A 20,390-nucleotide genomic window follows, 5' to 3' on the forward strand; every position below is an offset into this window, starting at 1 on the left:
GACTTTGACAAGGGCCAGGTACATGTGGACGGCTTCCAGGGCCATCCACGTGAAGGAAGCCAGCAGGAAGTAGTGCAGGAAGAAGGCAGTGGAGATGCAGAGCCCCACTGCGTCTTTGTACAGGGCCAGCCACGCGTCCAGCAGGAAGACCAGGTTCAGCATGAGGAGAGCCAAACACAACTGGATCAGGATCTTGGACGGAATGTCCTTCCGGAGTTTCCTGATGAAGCAGGAAAATACGAGTTGGATCGACTCTTGGGAACCATATAAAGAGGTTCATGCTGTGTGTGTGTGTGTGTGTGTGTGTGTGTGTGTGTGTACGTGTGTGTGTGTGTGTGTGAGAGAGACTCACCCAAAGGCCAGGTAAGTGAGCAGAGTGACGGAGAGAAAGATGGCAGAGATGCCACAGCCGATATAGGTGATGTAGGTAAGAATGATTGACTGCAGACGGCTGGTCACGCCTTCTCTGGAGATATCCTGGGAAGGGACAACAGAAAAAAAAAAAAAAGACCATCAGGCCTATGTCTCTACCTCCCTGTCTCCTGGTCAATCAGAGCCAGTTGGATCTGATTGGCTAATCACCTTGTTACCTAATCACTGTGTGCACCTGTCCTCAGTTTGCTTCCTCATCATGCCTGTGTATATATGGCCCTGTGTTTTCCTGTGTGGCTTGGCCAAGTCTTTTATTGCTGATAGTACTGAGTCATGCCCTGTTCTGTCTGTCTGTCTGTCTGTCTGTCTGTCTGTCTGTCTGTCTGTCTGTCTGTCTGTCTGTCTGTCTGTTAGCCCTGTTTCCTCTGTTAGACCTGCTCCCTCTGTTAGACCTGCTCCCTCTGTTAGACCTGTTCCCTCTGTAAGCCCTGTTTCCTCTGTTAGCCTTCCTGTGTAATGACCTGATCTTGCTACCTGACTTTTGATCTGGCCTGTCCCCAGTGTCCTGTTCTGAGGACCGGACCCTGCCTGTTTATTGACTCAGTATCTGGGTTATGAGTTGGATTAAAGATGTGCCTGCACTTGTATCCACTTCTGTCTTAATTTGTGAGGCAGACACTGTTCATCAAAACTGAACAAAAAAATCATCTGCCAAATGCCCCATAATCTACTATCTTACATCACTGATTAAAGATGTGCCTGTCCCTGAGTGTGTCACTGAGGGACTATTTGTTGATTTCTCTGTTGGTTGGGATTATTGTGAAGTGTGGGTCTTGTGAGGGGTTTCTGTGTCACTCACCAGCAGTATGCCAAAACTAGTGAGATGGCCACACCCACACACTGTCTGATTGGCTGTGCTGTTCCTCACCGTGCAGTTATCAGAGCTCCAGCCTCCAGAACCATCTGATGAAAAAAAAAACCCCACCACTGTTTACTACAGCAGGAGCCAGAGTATAACACTCATAATCACACAACGACCAACAAACATGTACACACATGACAACACAGACATCAAACCGCTTGAATCAATAGGTTAATTGTAAAGCAAACTCAAAAGTGAAATCAGTATAAAACTGGTAAATTTTTGAAGTGAGCAAACAGGGTTTTTTTTTTCTTTTTTCTTTTTGAGGAATTTCAAACTCTGTGAATAGAGACACCTCAAGGACCCAAAGCTGGGTTTTCTCCAGAGGGCTGAAAGTAAGTCGCCTTTTAATCTTGTCAGTTGCTCTGCCTTTTATCTAAGCTGTTTTTATTGGAATAGCTTTTTTTTTTTTTTTTTTTTTTTTTTTTTTACAAGATTTAAGGACTCAAATTATTCAGTCTTTACATTATTATTAGTAGTAGTAGTAGTAGTAGTAGTATTGTTGTTGTCATTAATATGTATTATGGGTGCAACATGACATTGTAATTTAAAGTAACTGGTCCCTCATGTGCCAAATGCTCAGGTTGAAAATGAAAATAACTCACTATTTAGACTGAAATCCCAGAACACACAGAGAGATGAATAATTCTCCTACGGAGAGAAAGAGAGAGAGAGAAAGACATATTGAAGACAAATCAGGACAGTGTGACATTATGAGAGCTGACTGATATAAAGTCAGAGACACTGCCAAAGGGCAACCAATTAAAAAACAATTTAAAAAAAAAGCTCAGAGAGATAAGCTCATAAGCTCTAGGATAGGAAACGAATATGACTAAGCAAAGGTGCATGACAAACTCAGTCAGCATTACATAACTAAGTCAAGTCAGCTCATTACGATCATATGAACGGGACTTGTATGACCCTATTGGTCTGTACAGCTGTCAGTCAATGTGCTTCTCCACTCACAGCGGTTTTCACTCACCAGAATGGGCTCAGTGTGCCTGAGGGTGATGATTATGTCCTCTGTTAGCCCACTGATTGACAGGTTGGCCACACTGGTTCCCAGAATGCCACTAATCACCTTACGCTCTCCCAATGCTTTGTCCTACACGAGAGGGTGAGCCAGAGGTTAGTAAAGCATGAGTGATGTGACCTCTGACGACAAAATCCCATCAACACATCGAGTTTCACATGTTAGTAACAGCTGAAGGAAGGAGGAGACATTGTTGACATGAGACCCCAGGACATATGTGGAGTGGATACTGGGGAGAAAGTGCAGTCACCTGGAAGAGGACGCTCGTCTGGTAGAAATTGAACTGTGCCCTGGAGGCCAGCGCCTGCTCCTCAGGGGAGAGGTTTTCAGTTAGGGAGGAGGGAAGTGTGATAGAACCTTGTGGAACCTGGGTCTCAGTGCTCCTTCTCCGTCTGGAACCACCGCTGATCTAAATGCAATGATCACAGCATTGAACATCCAGTTCAGTTCAGTTCAACTTGATTCGATTCAATTCAATTCAATTCAATTCAGTTCAGATCAGTTCAATTCAGTCAGATTCAACTGAATTTTATTTGAATAGCTCTTTTTACAAAAGATAGAAATCACTGAGACCAAGCAAGCAATTTTCACATTAGAAAGATAAAGCGCTTTTTAAAACAAACATTTAAACAAAAAAAGGGGGGCTTTTAGACCACGAAGCGTGAGGAGTTTCTTTGTTCTAAGGTCTTACCTGCACATTGGAGGGGTCTGTGATGGAGAAAGACAACTGCTGGAACTGTGTACCATCTACTCGATTCACAGCGAGAGCGAGAGAGTCGGCGAGAAGAGTTTCGCTCTGGTCCTGAACAATCAGCTTCAGACCAACAGTGTCCACAATACCAATGATCCTGAGAACAAGGAAAGAAAAACAAGAGCAGACAAGAGAGGGAAAGAGAGGGAAAAACAATAACGAAAAATTTCAATTAGCAGACTTTTGATTTTACTGTTACAATGACTTAAGTCTTTGTGTGTATCCAGATTTGGAGATGAACATTTCTGTTAGTGTAAATTAAAGTTAGCGTCAGTTTGGCCTTTTGATATTCTGGGATGGAATACCATAGTTTGGATTACCATCTATTTGTGACACATTTGAGACAGAGATAAAGGAGCTAAGTGTGACTTTAACTGAGTGAATGATCAAGTACACACACACACACACACACACACACACACACACACACACCTGCGGGAGGAGGCAGCCAGTGCGTCAGCGGAGGCATTGAGCAGGTTGCTGACGATGTTGATAATGATTTGCCCTTGTTCGACAGTAATGTTTGGCCCTTTCAGCAGCTCCTCCAGTTCAGAGACCAGCTCCTCGATCTCTGAGGAATTCAAGGACGCCGCTCTCGAGCTCAGCTCAAGCAGCTGGTCCTCCAGAGGCACTGCCGTGGTGGAGAAGACTACAGGGTCCGTGAGAGAACAGATGAAGGTCATTAAGAAAGCAGGCGTTTGGCTATAGTGATGGTCTTACCGTATCATCTGACATCACCGTAACATCTAACATGACGGTAACATCTAACATCACCATAATATCTGACATCACCGTAACATCTAACATGACGGTAACATCTAACATCACCATAATATCTGACATCACCGTAACATCTAACATGACGGTAACATCTAACATCACCATAATATCTGACATCACCGTAACATCTAACATGATGGTAACATCTAACATCACCATAATATCTGACGTCGGCATAATATCTGACATGAGCTTCTAACGCCACACACAACCATGGCATCTTACAACGATGTACCCGTGCTTGTTGATGTTGAAGTCTCCGTCGTGTAGGAGGTGGTTGTTGGTTCTGGCGTGGTGTAAGTGGTGGTTGTTGGCTCTCTTGTTGTGTGAGGAGAGAACGTTGACATGTTAGCCGTGGTGGAGTGGTTTGCGGTGAGCGGCGTGGAGTTTTGGGCAGTGGTGAGGTGAACGGTGGTTGAATTAACTGTCATTGTGTTATTCTCTGGTTCTGTGGTTGTGATGCTCATGGTGGCGTTGAGAGTGGTTGTAGGAGGAACGGTTGTTGTGAGGTCATGTTCACAGCTGTCGCTCAGAAGCACAACAACACCGCTTCCATTTTTACTGAAAAAAAAAGAGAAAAAAAAGTTAAAAAAAAAAAAAAAACCCTATAGAGAAGCCAATGTCAGTTTCCGTGTTTGAGAACATTCACAATGGACGCCGATAAGAATGTTCCCTCTCTGATCCATCACACAATGTGATTTTACGCTCTGCATTTCAGGAACAGATAAAACAATAAAAGGAGAAGTGAGTTGGAATTGTGTCATTTACTAACCATTTGGCCAGGTCCAGAACACTGGGGTCAGTAATCTCACAGAGCTGAGAGTTACTGATGCTCACAGATATCACAGTCAGATTGGACTTAAAAGGGTCTTGTGTCAAACCGCCTGTCCAGCCGCATATCGCTAACAGGAGAAACAAATCAAAAAGTATGTGGTCTGTGATTATCTAAGCATGTTCCTACACACACAAAGACACACACACACACGTAAACTCGCTCATACACATATACACATACACAAAAACATAGAACATTTAAGCCTAATCCATGTGAATGCAGATCTAGACTCCTACAGTGTAGCACCAACCTGCTCTTTCGACCTTCCAGTCTGAGGTGATCCCAGGCCTGTTCACGAGGGCTTCTCTTAACGCTTGACTGACAGCACATAAATCCACCTGCTGTTTCAGCCTGATCACCACTATGCAGTTCTGCAGGCTAAAGAAAATGAGAACACACACACGTGTGTGAGCAAACACCATTCTGTGACTATACTTGGTACGCAGAACATGTACAAACATGTACACTCTGGTAAATAAAAATAAACCTGTATATTACAACTCAAGTTTCATTCTGTTATTTACACGCTGAATATGAAAATGATCATTTTGAGAGTCATTCATATCTTTGTATTTGATCACCAATTGTTATGGTTGTTGTGAATTTCTTTATTTATCTTTTTATATGATAGAAATGTAATGGATTTTTTTTTTCACTAAACTTACTTTATATTTGTGCTAGTGCAGTATTCCCAAGATCCCTGTGTGAAGCAAAGGAAAAACAATTAGAGTCTGCTAGCAAAATTCCGTCTCCAGAAATATTTTAGTCCGGAATAAACCCAGAATCTACATTACCTCAAAGACATCTGAGATGTTTGGACAGTGGCCACTAAAAAAAAGAAGAAAGAAAGAAAGAAAGAAAGAAAGAAAGAAAGAAAGAAAGAAAGACAAAGAGAGAGGGAAAAAAGAGAGAGGGGGGATTAGATCATTCACAGTCATGTCCATAACAATTACAGAAGAGCAAAACTGTTTTTAGTTAATACACTGACAAAAGATGATTGACAGTTCTTACCTGTTGCACAGTGGCACTGCTGCTTGGCTTAGATTATTAATCTGAGGACAGATCAGAAATGTCATCAATATCTTGTTGATATGAAGTTTCATTTGAGGAAAACACACACAACAACCCACTCAGCTTTATACTGTCAATACCAGAACGCACACCTGGGGCGTGTTCAAGAAAGTGTGTTTAGTGAAAACTCAGAGTTAGTTAACTCAGAGTAAGTAGTAAAGCTCCTAATAGAAGAGCCTTATGGCTTTGTTTTGCTAGTAGAATGAAGCCACAGGGCTCCTCTATTAGGAGCTTTACTACTTACTCTGACTTAATTAACCCCTACAACCCCTGGGGTGTATTCAAGAGCTTTCTGGTATACACCCCTGTACACAAACACACACACACACACACACACACACACACACACACACACACGGAACTCACCATGGTATGAAACTGTGAAATACTCATTTGCTTATTGGTCACATTCACTCTCCAGCTATAGTAGGCAGCTGTAAAAAAAACAAAAAACACACACACACACACACACACTCAGAGAAGAGTAATAAATCTCACACACATACAAACACAAAGATACACAAACAGAGAGAGAGAGAGGAGAGAGAGAAACAGAGAGAAACAAAGAGAGAGAAACAGAGATAGAGAGAGGGACAGAGTGTTTGGAATGAATAGTGTTATGTCCTGACCTGAGCCGGTGCAGTAATCTGAACAAGTGCAGGAATTTCGCGGCAACTCTACAAAAATAAACAACAAACAAACAAAGAAACAAATGAACCAAAACACGTTGATGCCTTCAAGCCGATGAGAACTCAGTCAGGCCACACTCAGTGACCTCACTGACTTGTGACGACATGATGTTGTCCAATAAACCATAGGTTATTGCTCAGGGACCTTACGGAGCTGAAGTGAAGTGCTGTGTAGACTGATCCTTTTGTCGTCTTAAGTAAGGGCTTGCCTGGCCCACTGAATACATTCTATCAGGAGAGAGATGAAGAAATGAAATCTCACCTTCATCGTCAATCTGAGGACAAGTTGGCTGATTTGCAGTCAACAGAGGCACATACACAGCTGAGCTATTCCCACTGCTGGAAAAAAACAAACAAACAAATAGAGAATATACAATGAACAGGCGAAAGAAATTGGACAACAAGACATATAAATTTAATCTATGTACGTTTAGATTATATTTTTATCTCATGTTGATTTATCTACTGTTTAAAAACAAAACAAAAAAAAAAAACCAGAGTTGTTTGCGGTTACCAGGCGAGAGTGCTGTTGGCACTGCAGACATCTGAGAGGGGAGAAGAGCTGTTGCACAAGCTGGGGACCGGGTTGACTGAGTTACACAGGCCCTTTGCTGTTCAGCAAAACCACAAACGTCATATTAACGCATTCAGCATTCCCACACGTCCAACTGGTCACACAGTTTTAAGTATGTCAACTTTTTATCCCTCAGTCGTCCAAATGCAACCAGTCACATTAAAACAGCTCATATGTATGCGGTGAAAAAAATGATAATAACAACTGCATTTCAGTTAGGTCTCTTAGCGCAGCAACACGTAGAGCATTCTCCAGCAGAAAATAAAAAAACTATAGACATGAAATTTCAAATCGGTCAAGTGGAAATGACTGGATGCAATAAATAATTCATCTCCCCAGCAGTTATGGATTCTATCTTAGCTGTTGCACAATGAGGATACTGGTGACTGAATCTGGATTGAATCTGGATCGAATCTGGATCGACCATACACACCCACTGTGTCGACTCTGTCATGGACAACCACGCCGCGGAAGATGGAGGTCACTCCTCTCTTCACTACGCTGTCGCGGATGCAGCAGGCCTGAACAGGCTGACTCACTTTCAGCAGGACTACACAGTCTGTCTTTCTGATGGAACCCAATGCACAAGACCAGTTAAAATTCAATCGCTGTGTAATGAGTGATTAATTAGACACAGATTAAGAAAAATGACCACTTACATTATTTCAGTTTTTTGTTCACATATGACCTCGGCGTCCTTGAATTATAAAAACACGCAAAGGTTCTGTTTTAGCATTTTTCATCAAACACAAGCAGAAACTCAAGAAGAGGTAAGGCATGCAGAAGAGACATTGTAGGTGTTGTTGTCATGAACTTGTGTGTGTGTGTGTGTGTGTGCACATGTGTTTGTTTGTGTATTGTACCATATCACCTTATTCTTGTGCCATTTCGAGAACTATTTGTAACATATATATAGAGAAAAACTGCCTTAGTGGAGAGGGAGAGAGAAAGAGGGAGAGAGTGAGAGAGAGCGAGAATGAGAGAGAGAGAGAGTCAGAGAGAGTGAGAGAGAGACAGAGAGAGTGAGAGAGAGAGAGAGAGAGAGAATGAGAGAGAGAGAGAGAGAGAGAGAGAGAGTGAGAATGAGAGAGAGAGAGAGAATGAGAGAGAGAGAGAGTCAGATAGAGTGAGAGAGAGACAGAGAGAGAGAGAGAGAGAGAGAGTGAGAATGAGAGAGAGAGAGAGAGAGAGAGAGAGAGAGAGAGATGTGTGCTTACTTGAAAGATGCTGACTGCAGATACGTTTCCAGTCCTGTGCAGAGCAAACAAAAAGCCATTTATAACAAAAGCATTTGGCATAAAAGAGCACCGGAATGTTCTATTCAACCCAGCATGTGTTTGAGTCTTGTAACTCCCATCCCATTATGTAGCACTAAAGAACAAAATCAGAGGCATATAATGGCTTTTTATGAAGGACATAAAGTGTACATTTACATCAGACAAAGTAATAGTATGGTTTAGGCGTTGAGTGTCAGATAAAGTAAAATTCAATAATAACAGTATGGTTTAGGTGCTGAGTGTTAAAGACAGTGATGTTCAGTAATACCAGTGTAGTTAAGGTGTTGAGTGTCAAATACAGCAATGTTCAGTAATAACAGTGTGATTTAGGTGTTGAGTGACAAATACAGTATGGTTCAGTAATAACAGTGTGATTTAGGTGTTGAGTGTCAAATACAGTAATGTTCAGTAATTACAGTGTGATTTAGGTGTTGAGTGTCAAATACAGTATGGTTCAGTAATAACAGTGTGGTTTAGGTGTTGAGTGCTTGACCGAGGGCACTGTGGTTAAAAAGTGATGGACTGATCACGGAACTGAACACTCACAGAGAAGCCGGGGAAGGACAGCTGCTCAGCTGAGTCTGGAACACATTGTTCAGCTGAAAGAAGAACAATGAGATGTCAAAAATGTTCACGCTCAAGACATTTGTCCGCCACTCCCCTCCACCCCCATCACCCTCAACTTTTCACTATCAGTTATTGTCTAGATGGTGAAATATGTCTTTCTGCTGCTCTAGGCTTTTCCTGCTTCAACACCCTGACTCTGATGAAATCGGCTTTACACAACAACAGCAAAAAAAAAAAAAAAAAAAAGAAACGTTATCAGATAAGTTATTACTATTTAATCAGCATTTTCCTCAGATACGATAGAGTTATTTCTGTACCCACCCAAGCAGACACGTTTAACTCTGTCTGTGGAACTCCAGTCACCTCAACTCTAACAGTCATCCAGTAATAGGCAGCTGTTAGACAAAAAACAAGTCATCAGAAAAATAATGGTGCTTCTTTATTGTTTCTGAAGAATTAAAAAGTTGCGCGATAGCTTTATCCGCTGCATTCGTTTATGAGATTAACACAGGAAATTAACCAGTGAAAAATTAAATTTCATACAATATAATTTTTCTTAAAAAAATAAATAAATAAAAGTTTTCACTTTTTCAGAGTCAGCACATATCTGCACATGCCAAAGTGAATGCGTTTAAGAGAACAGTGGAAACAGACTGTACTTACACTGATTGGAACAAAACTGTGAGAAGCTACATGGCGGGTCAACTGAAAAAGGAATTAAAAAAAAGATAAAGAAGAGGAGAAGCTGTTTAGAAACACCAGAAAACAGGTTTCTCATGAGTAATACAGACACGAAAGGCTTTCTAATCTAAATGTAATCCAAAGAGACAGAGTGGGTCTAAAAATAGTGCAAAATACTGATATCATATTTCAGAAGACAAAAAGTACCCCTCGCAGGTTTTCTCAAAATTGCACAATGGCCCTTTTACAGAACATACGCTCATTGTCTGCCACTGAAATACCTGTTCCAGAAATAGGTATTTCAGTTCAACATCCCCATTATTTCTCTGAGGACATTTTGACGAACCATGTCTCATAGTTTGTTTTTTTTATACAACCAATTTGTCAGACTTTCACTCTGCAAGTGTATTTATTATCCCATTCTTGACAAATGCAAAAGTATTACCTCAACTCTTATAAAGAGTGAATTACAAAATGTTTTGTGTGAGACTCTGAGATACTCTGAGACTGGAAGTTAACAATAAACTTTTTTTTGTTGTTGTTAACTTTTCCACACAAATTTTCACTCTATATGTAAGCAAGAACTGTGAGAGAACTGATAAGAGTTCAGTCTTGTTCATATAGCAATAAGAAGCTCAGACAATGTCAACTTTGTCTCTTTCTCTACAGATGTTGGCATATACTTCCTGTGATTGAAACTGGATCTTTCTCTCTCTCTCTCTCTTGTCCATGTCTGCCTGTCTGTTTGTCTGTCTGTCTGTCTCTCTCTCTTGGTCTGTCTGTCTCTCCCTCTCTTACTCTCTCTGATCATCTCTTATGTACAAATGTATCTGACACATTTGCCCTGCATCACAAAGAGAAACTCTCCTTTCTCTATTCTCAGGTGAGACATAAACAGGACAGACAGGGTACCTATATATAGACAGAGTGACCTATTGTGTTTCAGCTATTTCCAAGCTATGCACTGAATGATTTCAGGTCAGCCTGCCACAGCCTAACAACTATATAACATTTCAAAAACCATTCACTCAAGGGACCTGTCAGATGCTTAAGCACAAGCCATTACATAAGTGCCAAAATCAGCCTATAGCATGTTTCCTGTCTCTTCAAAAAGAAGACAGAAAGAAAGAAAGAAAGAAAGAAAGAAAGAAAGAAAGAAAGAAAGAAAGAAAGAAAGAAAGAAAGAAAGAAAGACCACAAGGTAATACAGCAACTGGGGAGACATCCTTGGAGTCTCAAAGAAACCTTTTGACCAGAGCAATTTACTGTATATTTTTGTCAAATCGTAACAGTGAAAAATAGATTGTTGTTGGCCTCTGACAGTTGTTTTTGATCTTCTGGATTCTTTTTTGTTGATGCGGAATGAATAGACAGACAGGCCATTATAATCCTGATGCAGTGATGTTTTCCTCACACAGGTGTGCCCTGTTGAACGGTGTGGAGATAGCATGAGACCTCACCTGCTTGGGAAAGTAGGACCAAGTTGAATAGCATGAGAAGACAGAGAAGTTCCCTGTGTGTTGTGCTTCCATGACACAACATATGTTTATCCATGGTCCTGAAAAAGCAGCATGTAAGATATTGAGTGACTCTTGCTTGCATGTTGACTTGAACACATTAATAACCACATGACAAGTCTTGAGGACTATATGACAGTGTAACCATAGTGCTGATAGAACATTAATACAGTCACACTGGTGCTCTGTTAGAACTCACTGAAGTTTCCTGGGGTTCTTACTTAACATCTGTTTAAGTATTGGTATCTCATTGATGAGAGAACCATTACCAGCTGAACAAAAACTCTTTAAATACATTGATAATTTATCAGTACAACAATGAAGCCAGTGCAAACTTGAGTCTGGTTTAGTTAGTCATTTCTCAGTATGCAGTCAGCAAATGGGACCGTTATGTATAGAATTCAGTGTTTAACTAAACGCAGTAGAAACCTCTTCATTTGTTTGCATGACAAGCTCAAGAATAGGTGGAAAAAAAGCAGAAGTTTAGCCCTGTCTTTGTGGCTGTAGCTATTACTCACACACACACATACACACACACACACACACACACACACACACACACACACATACATACATACATACACACACACACACACGTGCATAAGCACAAATACACACACACACACACATTTCAGAATGTATTTGCATATTTGTATATAAATATTTCAAAATATTTGATTTGTAAAGATTTTCCTTAGCTGTCTGTAATTCCAGAGATTCTAGTCTGGATTCTAAAACCATACAAATACTGTATTACGATATGGTTTGATAACTGTTATCAGTGATTATGTAAGAGCATTTAAGGTGAACAAAAAAGAAAGTCAAGGTAAACATCTAACTACAGGCCTAATCTGGACACACCTAAAAGCAGGTGAATTATATCACATATTCCGTGAGAGAAAAACGTGGCATGTCTGATCTCGTCACAGCTTCACTGCACTGAGACTGCAAATCTATTCATAAGATATTCAATCCCGCTCTGCACAATATAGACACATGCAAAAAACAGTGAGGTAAAGCTGTACACTAAGTCCGTCAGTGTGTGTGTGTGTGTGTGTGCATGTAATTGGTAGAGTGGGTTAGTCTGTGTGAGAAAACAGAAAAATAAAATCTTAAGGTGCAAATCTGAGAGAAATGAAGTCTTATTACTATATGCATTTTCATTATTATCCATCTGTATGCCTGTGGGAAACCTACACTTTATCTTCGGCGAACTCGTTTTTAAACTCTATGTTTTGATATTTCTTTGTTTTCACAAATTCCTGTAATTAAAAAAAAGACTCTTCTGTTCTTTAGTTTTGTAATTTAAGGGCTTTTCTTTTAAATGCCGTTACATAGAACTAAGGTTTGTTAACATTCATCTGTTAGTCTGTGTTAATACCCTCTGACACAAACTAGACACTTGTTATAGAAGCTGATTTTCTCACCATTGGTTAGATTCCACTCTTTCACTCAATAGCTATATTAACTTCTTCCAAGTAAGCAGTAGCATATGTTAACGTTCATAACTAAAGCTACGATGTAAAACAATGTTGTTAGACCTGAGCGTTTCATTCTTTTCCATTCTCAGTTAGAACTCACAGCGACCCATTAAATTTCGAGTCTTTGAAAGAAGTACAAAATGTATGATGTGCTTTGGCAGACTCTATCCCTCGTGTTTGAGACAGGCGCTGAACTTACCCTTTGCTGGGACACAGATGAGCGGGGTGTGATTCAACGCGTGTCACATCACTCGCCTTAGAGTGGTTACCTCCATCCATGGACAGTTTGCGCTTCGTCCCCGTCAAAGTTTATTTTGTTACTTAGTTTTTATATCCAGTCTTCTTATTTGCGTGTTCTTCCACAGTTAACATAAAACGTTGTGATGACTTCTGTAACGAGAGGAGAATCGCACGCGTATACCACTGCTTGACAAGTCGTCACTGACACTCGCTGAACAATCACCACCCTGCCTTCTCAACATCTGAGAAATGCAACCCGCCTCTTCAGTGTCAAACACGTTACCACCCAACTCCCTTATCGAAATTCTTCCCACCGTATACTTCCTGACTTTCAGGGTTTCCTCAAATAAATGTAATGTGTGTTCTTGTGTATATACGCAATACACACGCACACGCACGCACGCACACACACACACACACACACACACACACACACACACACATGGATAGATAGATAGATAGATAGATAGATAGATAGATAGATAGATAGATAGATAGATAGATAGATAGATAGATAGATGGACAGATAGACAGACAGACAGACAGACAGACAGACAGACAGGAAACAATAGATTCATGAGGCTAAAGGTTAATGTCTATTGGCAGGTCAGTGGTGTGTTACAGGTCAGTTGTGTGTTACTGGGAGGTTGAAAGGTTGAAGGAGGACAATGCTAGCAGTTAAAGATTTTATTTATTCATTCATTTCTGTGATTCTGTTGTACTAATGGTAGAATCATAGAGTTACTCATGTTCTGTCCCTGTCACTATTTCCAAAAAAAAAAAGAAAAAAAGAAAAAAAGAAAAAAACAAAACTGGTTGGGTCTCCTCGCAGCGACGCTTCAGAGGGTTTGGTATGATAATAAGCATATTCCATTGCGAGAACTGCGTCACAGTCGTGTGCACCACCCATTAACAAAACAGAACAATCTTATTGTGCACACCTGACCAAATGAGCTACAGTTCTACTTGCCGCTACCTTCATCGATTTCCTCTTGCTTGTAGCCAAGACACCGGCATGTTTTGTTTTCCATTGTCTTGCTCTCGGGCATGTTGCCACAGATACTGGCTGCATTCTTGGTCCTGTGTCTCCTCCTTTAATTGGCAACATGTATGTACCATTTCATAGTTTGTACTTTGATTGGATATCTCAGAAAAGATCATTCACTGTGGCTTCCAAAATTATACTGGGCGCAAGCGCGTGTAAGACGGCAAAACTGATTTAGTATATTCAAAGCACATTCTTGAAATGAAAACACCTTATTCTGGATTCTTGATTTTATTTATTTATTTAAGGCGTGTTGAAGCAAATGTACATGTGATGACAGATATATCTGTATTAGCTGCCCCTCCTCAGCAAAAACATAATCAAAGAGAACAGAGACAAGAAAAACAGTCTCATTCCTCGGTCAGTCACGATCAGTCACGATCAGCTGATCTATTTCTGGAATTGGTAACAACGAGCACGAAAAAGGGGGGAAACAACGTGCAGATGTCCGTTCAGGTTCAGTAGCGCCCCACATTCTCAGACACTGGGTCAAGTCCACATCTGCTCCTACTATTCAATGACTGAACAAATATGGACCGCAGAGGGAAGTAATTATCACTCCGGTCATCATAACGTTATCTGTTTATATGGTTGTGAAATAGATGACAAACCTTACACATGATTGGCTCTTCTGACTAAAAATTCTTTGGGGCTGATATAGACACTGCACATAAAGGGATGAACAGATGTTGTATAATCTAGGGGTGTATAAATACCCCCAGAACATCATAATGTCTCTCACTGTAAAGATGTATTTTTTAAGGTGAAAATGAACTGCACTATGATTACAAGATATGGTGTATTCTGCAAGCTAAAAACAAAAAACATTTATTTTGTATTGTAAGTTAGAGAGACAAGTTTACTTCTGCATCTGGATAATTTGTCTGTCTAGTTCATATAAAATGCATTCAGTTTGTATTTAGCCATTTGTGTTTGTTGTTGCAAAGGGCTTTTGAGAGAGGTCTTACACAGGACAGTTCCCTGGGCCGTACAAAGACGATTACCTTGTTGCCACAGCAACCGGTAACCAGACCAAGCCCACCTGACTGGTACCTCTGTCTTCACCTGGGGCTCATGACCACTTGACCAGGTCACACCCTGTGCTGTGACCTCGGGAGTCTGATGGAGTCACGGACAAAGCATACATGACATCAACACCAGTCATGGGCTTTCTCTGTTTGACTGAACTTTGTCTTTAGATTGTGAGGAGGAAAAGGCGTTATCCCTTGCTTTCTGCTGGCGTTGTACATTGTATCAGGTCTCCATTTAGACTACAGTTGTGAGAGGCACTTTTGCCTTATTCTAGGCTCTTGCTATTCTGTCTCTCATACCACAGCATACCACTAACTTATTTTCAGTAAAGGAGGAATATTCTTAATAAATCTTTCTTTGGAATGTAGCTCATGTCAGCGACTCAGTGCACCAAATATGTAACCATACATCACAGAAGTCGAGAGGGTGATGACAGCGTCAGTTACAGTTTTGAGAATAATGTGTCATAGCTTCCTGACTCACCCCAAATTTCCTGAGCTCTGATATATTTTGGTTACAGTAGCCCTTGGAATACAGTTCTGCTGAAGCGTGCCATGGAAAAGAAAACAGCGAAACCAGAAAGAAAAAAAAACAATACTCCACCACTCAGTCATTGATGACCTATCCACTGAGGCTCTATTTGCTTTAGTGGAAATCAATGGCTGTTTGCTATGTTTTGGTTGAATTAATCTGGAGGTTGTTCTGGCTGAGCCATTTGGCTGACGAATTCATGTAACTGATTTCAGTGACCAGCGACATAAAAGAAAACAATATACAATCCATAGGCATAAAGACACTTTGCCTGAGCATGTCATGTCTTTAAATTATTCTGTCTTAAATTATTTCTTTATTTCTTCCTTATTTATTTAAGATTGATGATATGGCAGTATGGAACTGAATTCATCCCAATGAGATTTTTGTTGTTGTTCTTGTTGCTGTTCTTGTTCTTGTCTGTGTTTGTTTTGCATCTTTGACTGTCTGAGATCAACAGAATCATTTCTGAACAAACAAATACGTAAAAAAGAGTAATGTGTCACAATCCACAAAACATTTACTGGTATTGCACTACACGACATCACTCATCCTGACCATTACCTGATTTCATGGGAGGTGTGTGTACCTGGGTAGAGCTGTAATGGACAAATCAAGCTGGCCGAACTACCACTCGGCCAATGCTGTTAGAGCGCAAGCGTTTATCAACACAAGCGTATATCGACACAACTGTGAACTGTCCCTGAGCATTAGATCTGCATTTTCGAGGAAAGGTAAACGCTGATAAAAGACGAATGATTAAGATCAAGTATTTGTCAACATAGCGGGAAACAGTGAGACGTGTGCCGGCGGTGTATTTGAGATAAATAATCACATGGCATCTAATGCTACTGTGCTTCTTATCTGGAAAATAACTTGCCCTGCTGAAATCCGAACAATGTGCACAATGACATGAGACGCTTTACTTGTCGTCTGTGCAGAAGTTATACTAGCGGTAAAGATGTAAAAGTGAGACAGATTATAAAAATGAGACACCATGAAAAAGGGACGTAAAACGAAGCGTGTTGAAGCAGAAACAAAATGAGCATTTTAATGTGAGACCGCGTGGAAGTCTTACACTTCAAATGTATCACAAATATAATGAATCCATACAAGAAACCCAGATCATGAACAGCCCAGGGAGGTGTTCCAGACAGCGGGTTCAGTGGAAGCTCAGAGTTAGTTAACTCAGAGCAAGTAGTAAACCTTCTAATAGAAGAACCCTACATTTTGCATGGTAAAATGAAGTCATAGGGAGTTTTCACTAAACCCGCTTTCTGGAATACCCCCCTGGATAAACAGAAACAGGCACATAGATAGAAATATATCTCTGGTCATCAGGGGCAGCATTACACCCATCTGGTTTTCAGTATTGTTCAAATTGTGAGTCATGATGATTATTAATTGTAAAACCATAGTTCACATTGTGAAACACACTCTTTTATGAGATCACATTAGTACAGATGTGTACATGTCATATATTATCATTATTATCAGTTCATATATTATCAGTTTTATGTAGTATCATCGTACCTGGACATATGAAATGTTTCTACCTCTGCTATGAGATGTTTGTGGCATGGCATTTCAACGGCTCAAAAGAGTTGAGAGAGGGGGAAGTACATCATACATTATACAACACTTCCTGGACTTATATATGTTATTATATAATAATGATATATATTCGTGGACTTACATATGTTAGTACTGCTTAACTCAGCCGTGTTGGAGAACATTTGCACTGATACGAGTTACCGAGGCATCTTATATTACTGAAAACCTGCGCGATCCTTGCCCACTGCGTAGTGTGTGCGCATGTTGACAAGCTGGAAGACACCAGTTTTACGCGTAAACAAACACGGAAGTTGGGTAAACGTAAATGTTAACACGGAATTCTGTAACACAAATGACCACACATGTCACGCTTGACTTTCTGCGCGGTTGTATTTCTTGCATACATTAAGTAATTAAGATATGATGTAGATAGCGCCATAAAAAATGAAAAATACAGTGCAAAGTATGTTTAGAAAGTTTGTGAATTCGGTCACGGGTTTGGAGTTTACAAGTGGCGTCGCGATTGTTGTCGCTGTATCTTGCTTGTTGTACATCATCACAAGTTACTTTAACACCTCAGAATACACATTTAGCCTAGGATCCAGCGTTTTCCTGAACGGCCATGGTAAGCAGCGTAGATACGTTGAGAGTTATTTTGGTCTGTTCTTGGGCTTTTGCGCTTGGAAAAAGTAACACTGTCTACGACAATGGAAATGATTGGCGGTGCATTCTGCTTTGATTATCAGCACTCCGTTACCCGTAACTGCATCTCCTGTTGTCTTGTCATTATTTTCCCTCAGTTCACAAGCTCTTCTTCTACTCGTTCTACAATAAGGATGCGATGCAGCTCATCCTCAGCGCTGGGGTGCTGGTGTCCTTCACCAGTGGCTTGGAGAAGGGTGTCGGCACAGTGCGCTTTCTGTACCTGCTCTTGCTTCTCTCAGTTTGGACGGGGCTACTGCACGTCCTCCTTGAGATCCTCCTGTTCCCTCATGATTCTCGGAGCTCTGTGTCAGGTTTGATACCTACATCTCTTTCTATGCTGGGCATGATCACCATCCGATCCCCCATGACGAAGGCTTTCCTTATGGGCATCAGCGTGCCCACTGCATCCTTCCCCTGGTTTATTCTTCTCATCATCACTCTCTTCATACCAAACACAGTGCTTCTCTGCAACGTCCTCGCCATCGTCACGGGAGAGATATGTATCCTTGCGTCGGTTTTACCCTTTAAAGATCCTTGGTTAGAGATGTAGAGAATTATTTGTTGAAACAGTTGGATTATTTTTTCTGATGCTTATTAATTGGTATTTGAATGCATTCCAATCAATATATTAACATATAGAAATCTAACATCTAGTGTGAGGGTTGTTTTCCCATTAATACTGTATTACTATGGCTCCACATACTCTTGAAACTCTTTAACCCAGAGTTTGGATTCAGATGGTATGGGGTGGCTCTCAGTGTTTGAAATGTCAGAATCCAGTGCCTCCGTTCTGGAGAAGAAGATGCCATTTCGGTTGTTAAGGAGGATGGTTGGTGTAAAGTTTGTGCCTTCATCAGCGGAGGAGAGAAGAAAAGTCTTTTATACTAAGTGAGTAATACCTCAAAAATACCCCCTCAGTCAGCATCCCCCCTCACAACATGAATCTAATGCATTGTTTTTTGCTTTGTTTTTTGGACATGGTTATAATTCCACAGATAGGTGATACTGCCTTTGCTGTATCAGTCAGGCAACATGAATACATTATGTGCTGTTTGTAATTCTGTTTCCTAAATTTGAACCATTTTAGATGCAACCCACCCCCGGGGTCCTACCCCGTACAGGCCTACGCGCCTGCTCCGCCTCAAGCAGTGGGGGACCAGCCAAACACGTTTGATGGTTGGCCTCAGTCAAGCTACATGCAAGAGCAGCACGTTTTCCCTTCTCCATTCCCTGCTCATGGGCACGGGCACAGCCACGGACACGGGCACGGGCACACCTACTCACACATTCATGCACACACTCACACACACGCTCATGGACAGTTTTTTAGCCAAGGATACAGTAATGAGGGCTATTCTCAAGGTCGTGATATGTGGACACCAATGGCTGCCTCGAACCAAGTTGGTCTTGGCCCTCTGATGAACATGGCCGGGCAGTTTACAGCTCAGCTTCCTCAGCCAGCAGTTCCTGTCAGCTCTCAAATGTCTAAGCCAGACTCAGAACCTGTCTCCTCTCTGGCTGCGCATGGACCGGCTGTTTCAGCGCTTCATTAAAGCCTGAGTGTCAGCCACTTTGTTTAAATCTAAATGCATTGGAATGTGCGCACATGAAAGTTATTTGCCGTTTTGCAGTTTTAAACAGTTTCAGTTAATTATTGTTTAAGAACTATTTCATTTTCGTCGTATTTCACACTTTCCGTGTGAAGTGCTGTTCAGGACATTACAAATGAAAACAAGTTTTTAAATTTCTTGCCTGTTTCATTTTAATATTTTTTCTTTATGAAGTTTGCTTTGCATCTGAGCACTATTGCTCTACTGGGTTTTTTTTCTTATAATAAACAGAAAATATCTGTTGGTCTTCGCTAAAGTGTTCTGTAGGTTTGTTTGATGCCTTGACTTGTTTGTGGCATGGTATAACTCAGTCATGGTTTTTAGTGCGTCACTCGGTGCACAATTTGTATGAATGTGAAGTAAATGGTTAACAGCACTATTGTATCTATAAGCAATTGTAACCATGGGAACAGACAGTTGCGGCGTCTGAAGTCGAGCATTCCATTGTCCGTTGAACTAACTTTAAATAGGTCCTTAAGAGACTTGTAAAGTTAAAGTCCTGCAGAGACCTTAGGACTTCACTAAGAACGATACAAATATTTTATATATTGCGTAGTTGTACAGCATTTTATATTTTGTGTATATATATATATATATATATATATATATATATATATATATATAGATAGATAGATAGATAGATAGAGAAAGAGAGAGAGAGATATTTTTTAAGAAGTCCACAAAACATACAGAGCTCACTCTTCATTTTTAATGATTTCAGCATGATTGTAACACACATTTTGTTTGCACAGACAAGCTAATCCCTGTACATAACATGTGAAAACAAAAATGTTTTGCCATGCACATGTTCTGAGGTAAGGATAAAGGGTTTTCTGAAGCTTAAAAAGTATCATTCATATTTCACACTGCTAAGAGAGAAAACACCATAAGAAAGTTACCATAAGAAAGTCGACTGTGGCCTGCAATTCCACTTTTTTTCTCTGGGGGGGGTGGGGGGGTGGCTAAACTGACCTTTGCCATTTTCAGGGAATAGATTAAGAAATAAAAAAAATATGAAAACCAGTCGATGAGAAAGACATAATCCACGACTACCTCGAAACATTTATAAAAGAAATGTGAAACAGAAATATTCAAAAGCTAATAGCGTAGAAAATGAAAATCT

At 40.6% G+C, this 20,390-nt stretch overlaps 2 protein-coding genes across 2 annotated transcripts in view; one reads left to right on the forward strand and one right to left on the reverse strand.

The window, feature by feature from the left end:
* Positions 1–13,839, reverse strand: part of LOC115828322 (adhesion G-protein coupled receptor G2) — a 16,180-nt gene extending 2,341 nt beyond the window's left edge. Inside the window, exons 1-16 of the mRNA XM_030792283.1 lie at positions 13,767–13,839; positions 9,193–9,266; positions 8,851–8,903; positions 7,461–7,594; positions 6,968–7,064; positions 4,944–5,071; positions 4,631–4,760; positions 4,094–4,419; positions 3,511–3,727; positions 3,019–3,175; positions 2,578–2,736; positions 2,277–2,399; positions 1,900–1,945; positions 1,232–1,335; positions 353–477; positions 1–220 (exon numbers count right to left, since the gene is read on the reverse strand). The exon at positions 1–220 is cut by the window's left edge and continues 52 nt beyond it. Of these exons, the coding sequence (XP_030648143.1) occupies positions 1–220; positions 353–477; positions 1,232–1,335; positions 1,900–1,945; positions 2,277–2,399; positions 2,578–2,736; positions 3,019–3,175; positions 3,511–3,727; positions 4,094–4,419; positions 4,631–4,760; positions 4,944–5,071; positions 6,968–7,064; positions 7,461–7,594; positions 8,851–8,903; positions 9,193–9,266; positions 13,767–13,839 (2,166 nt within the window). The remainder of the gene's footprint in view (positions 221–352; positions 478–1,231; positions 1,336–1,899; positions 1,946–2,276; positions 2,400–2,577; positions 2,737–3,018; positions 3,176–3,510; positions 3,728–4,093; positions 4,420–4,630; positions 4,761–4,943; positions 5,072–6,967; positions 7,065–7,460; positions 7,595–8,850; positions 8,904–9,192; positions 9,267–13,766) is intronic.
* Positions 13,840–17,391: 3,552 nt separating this feature from the next.
* rhbdd2 (rhomboid domain containing 2) lies at positions 17,392–19,217 on the forward strand. Its single transcript, XM_030792284.1, has 5 exons — positions 17,392–17,577; positions 17,753–18,157; positions 18,395–18,545; positions 18,745–18,921; positions 19,094–19,217. Exons 1-5 carry the CDS (start codon positions 17,397–17,399, stop codon positions 19,215–19,217), a joined length of 1,038 nt encoding a protein of 345 aa, XP_030648144.1. The 5' UTR covers positions 17,392–17,396.
* The last annotated feature ends 1,173 nt before the right edge of the window (positions 19,218–20,390 follow it).

Source organism: Chanos chanos, chromosome 15 (genome assembly GCF_902362185.1).
Source record: "Chanos chanos chromosome 15, fChaCha1.1, whole genome shotgun sequence".
NCBI classification, from domain to species: domain Eukaryota; kingdom Metazoa; phylum Chordata; class Actinopteri; order Gonorynchiformes; family Chanidae; genus Chanos; species Chanos chanos.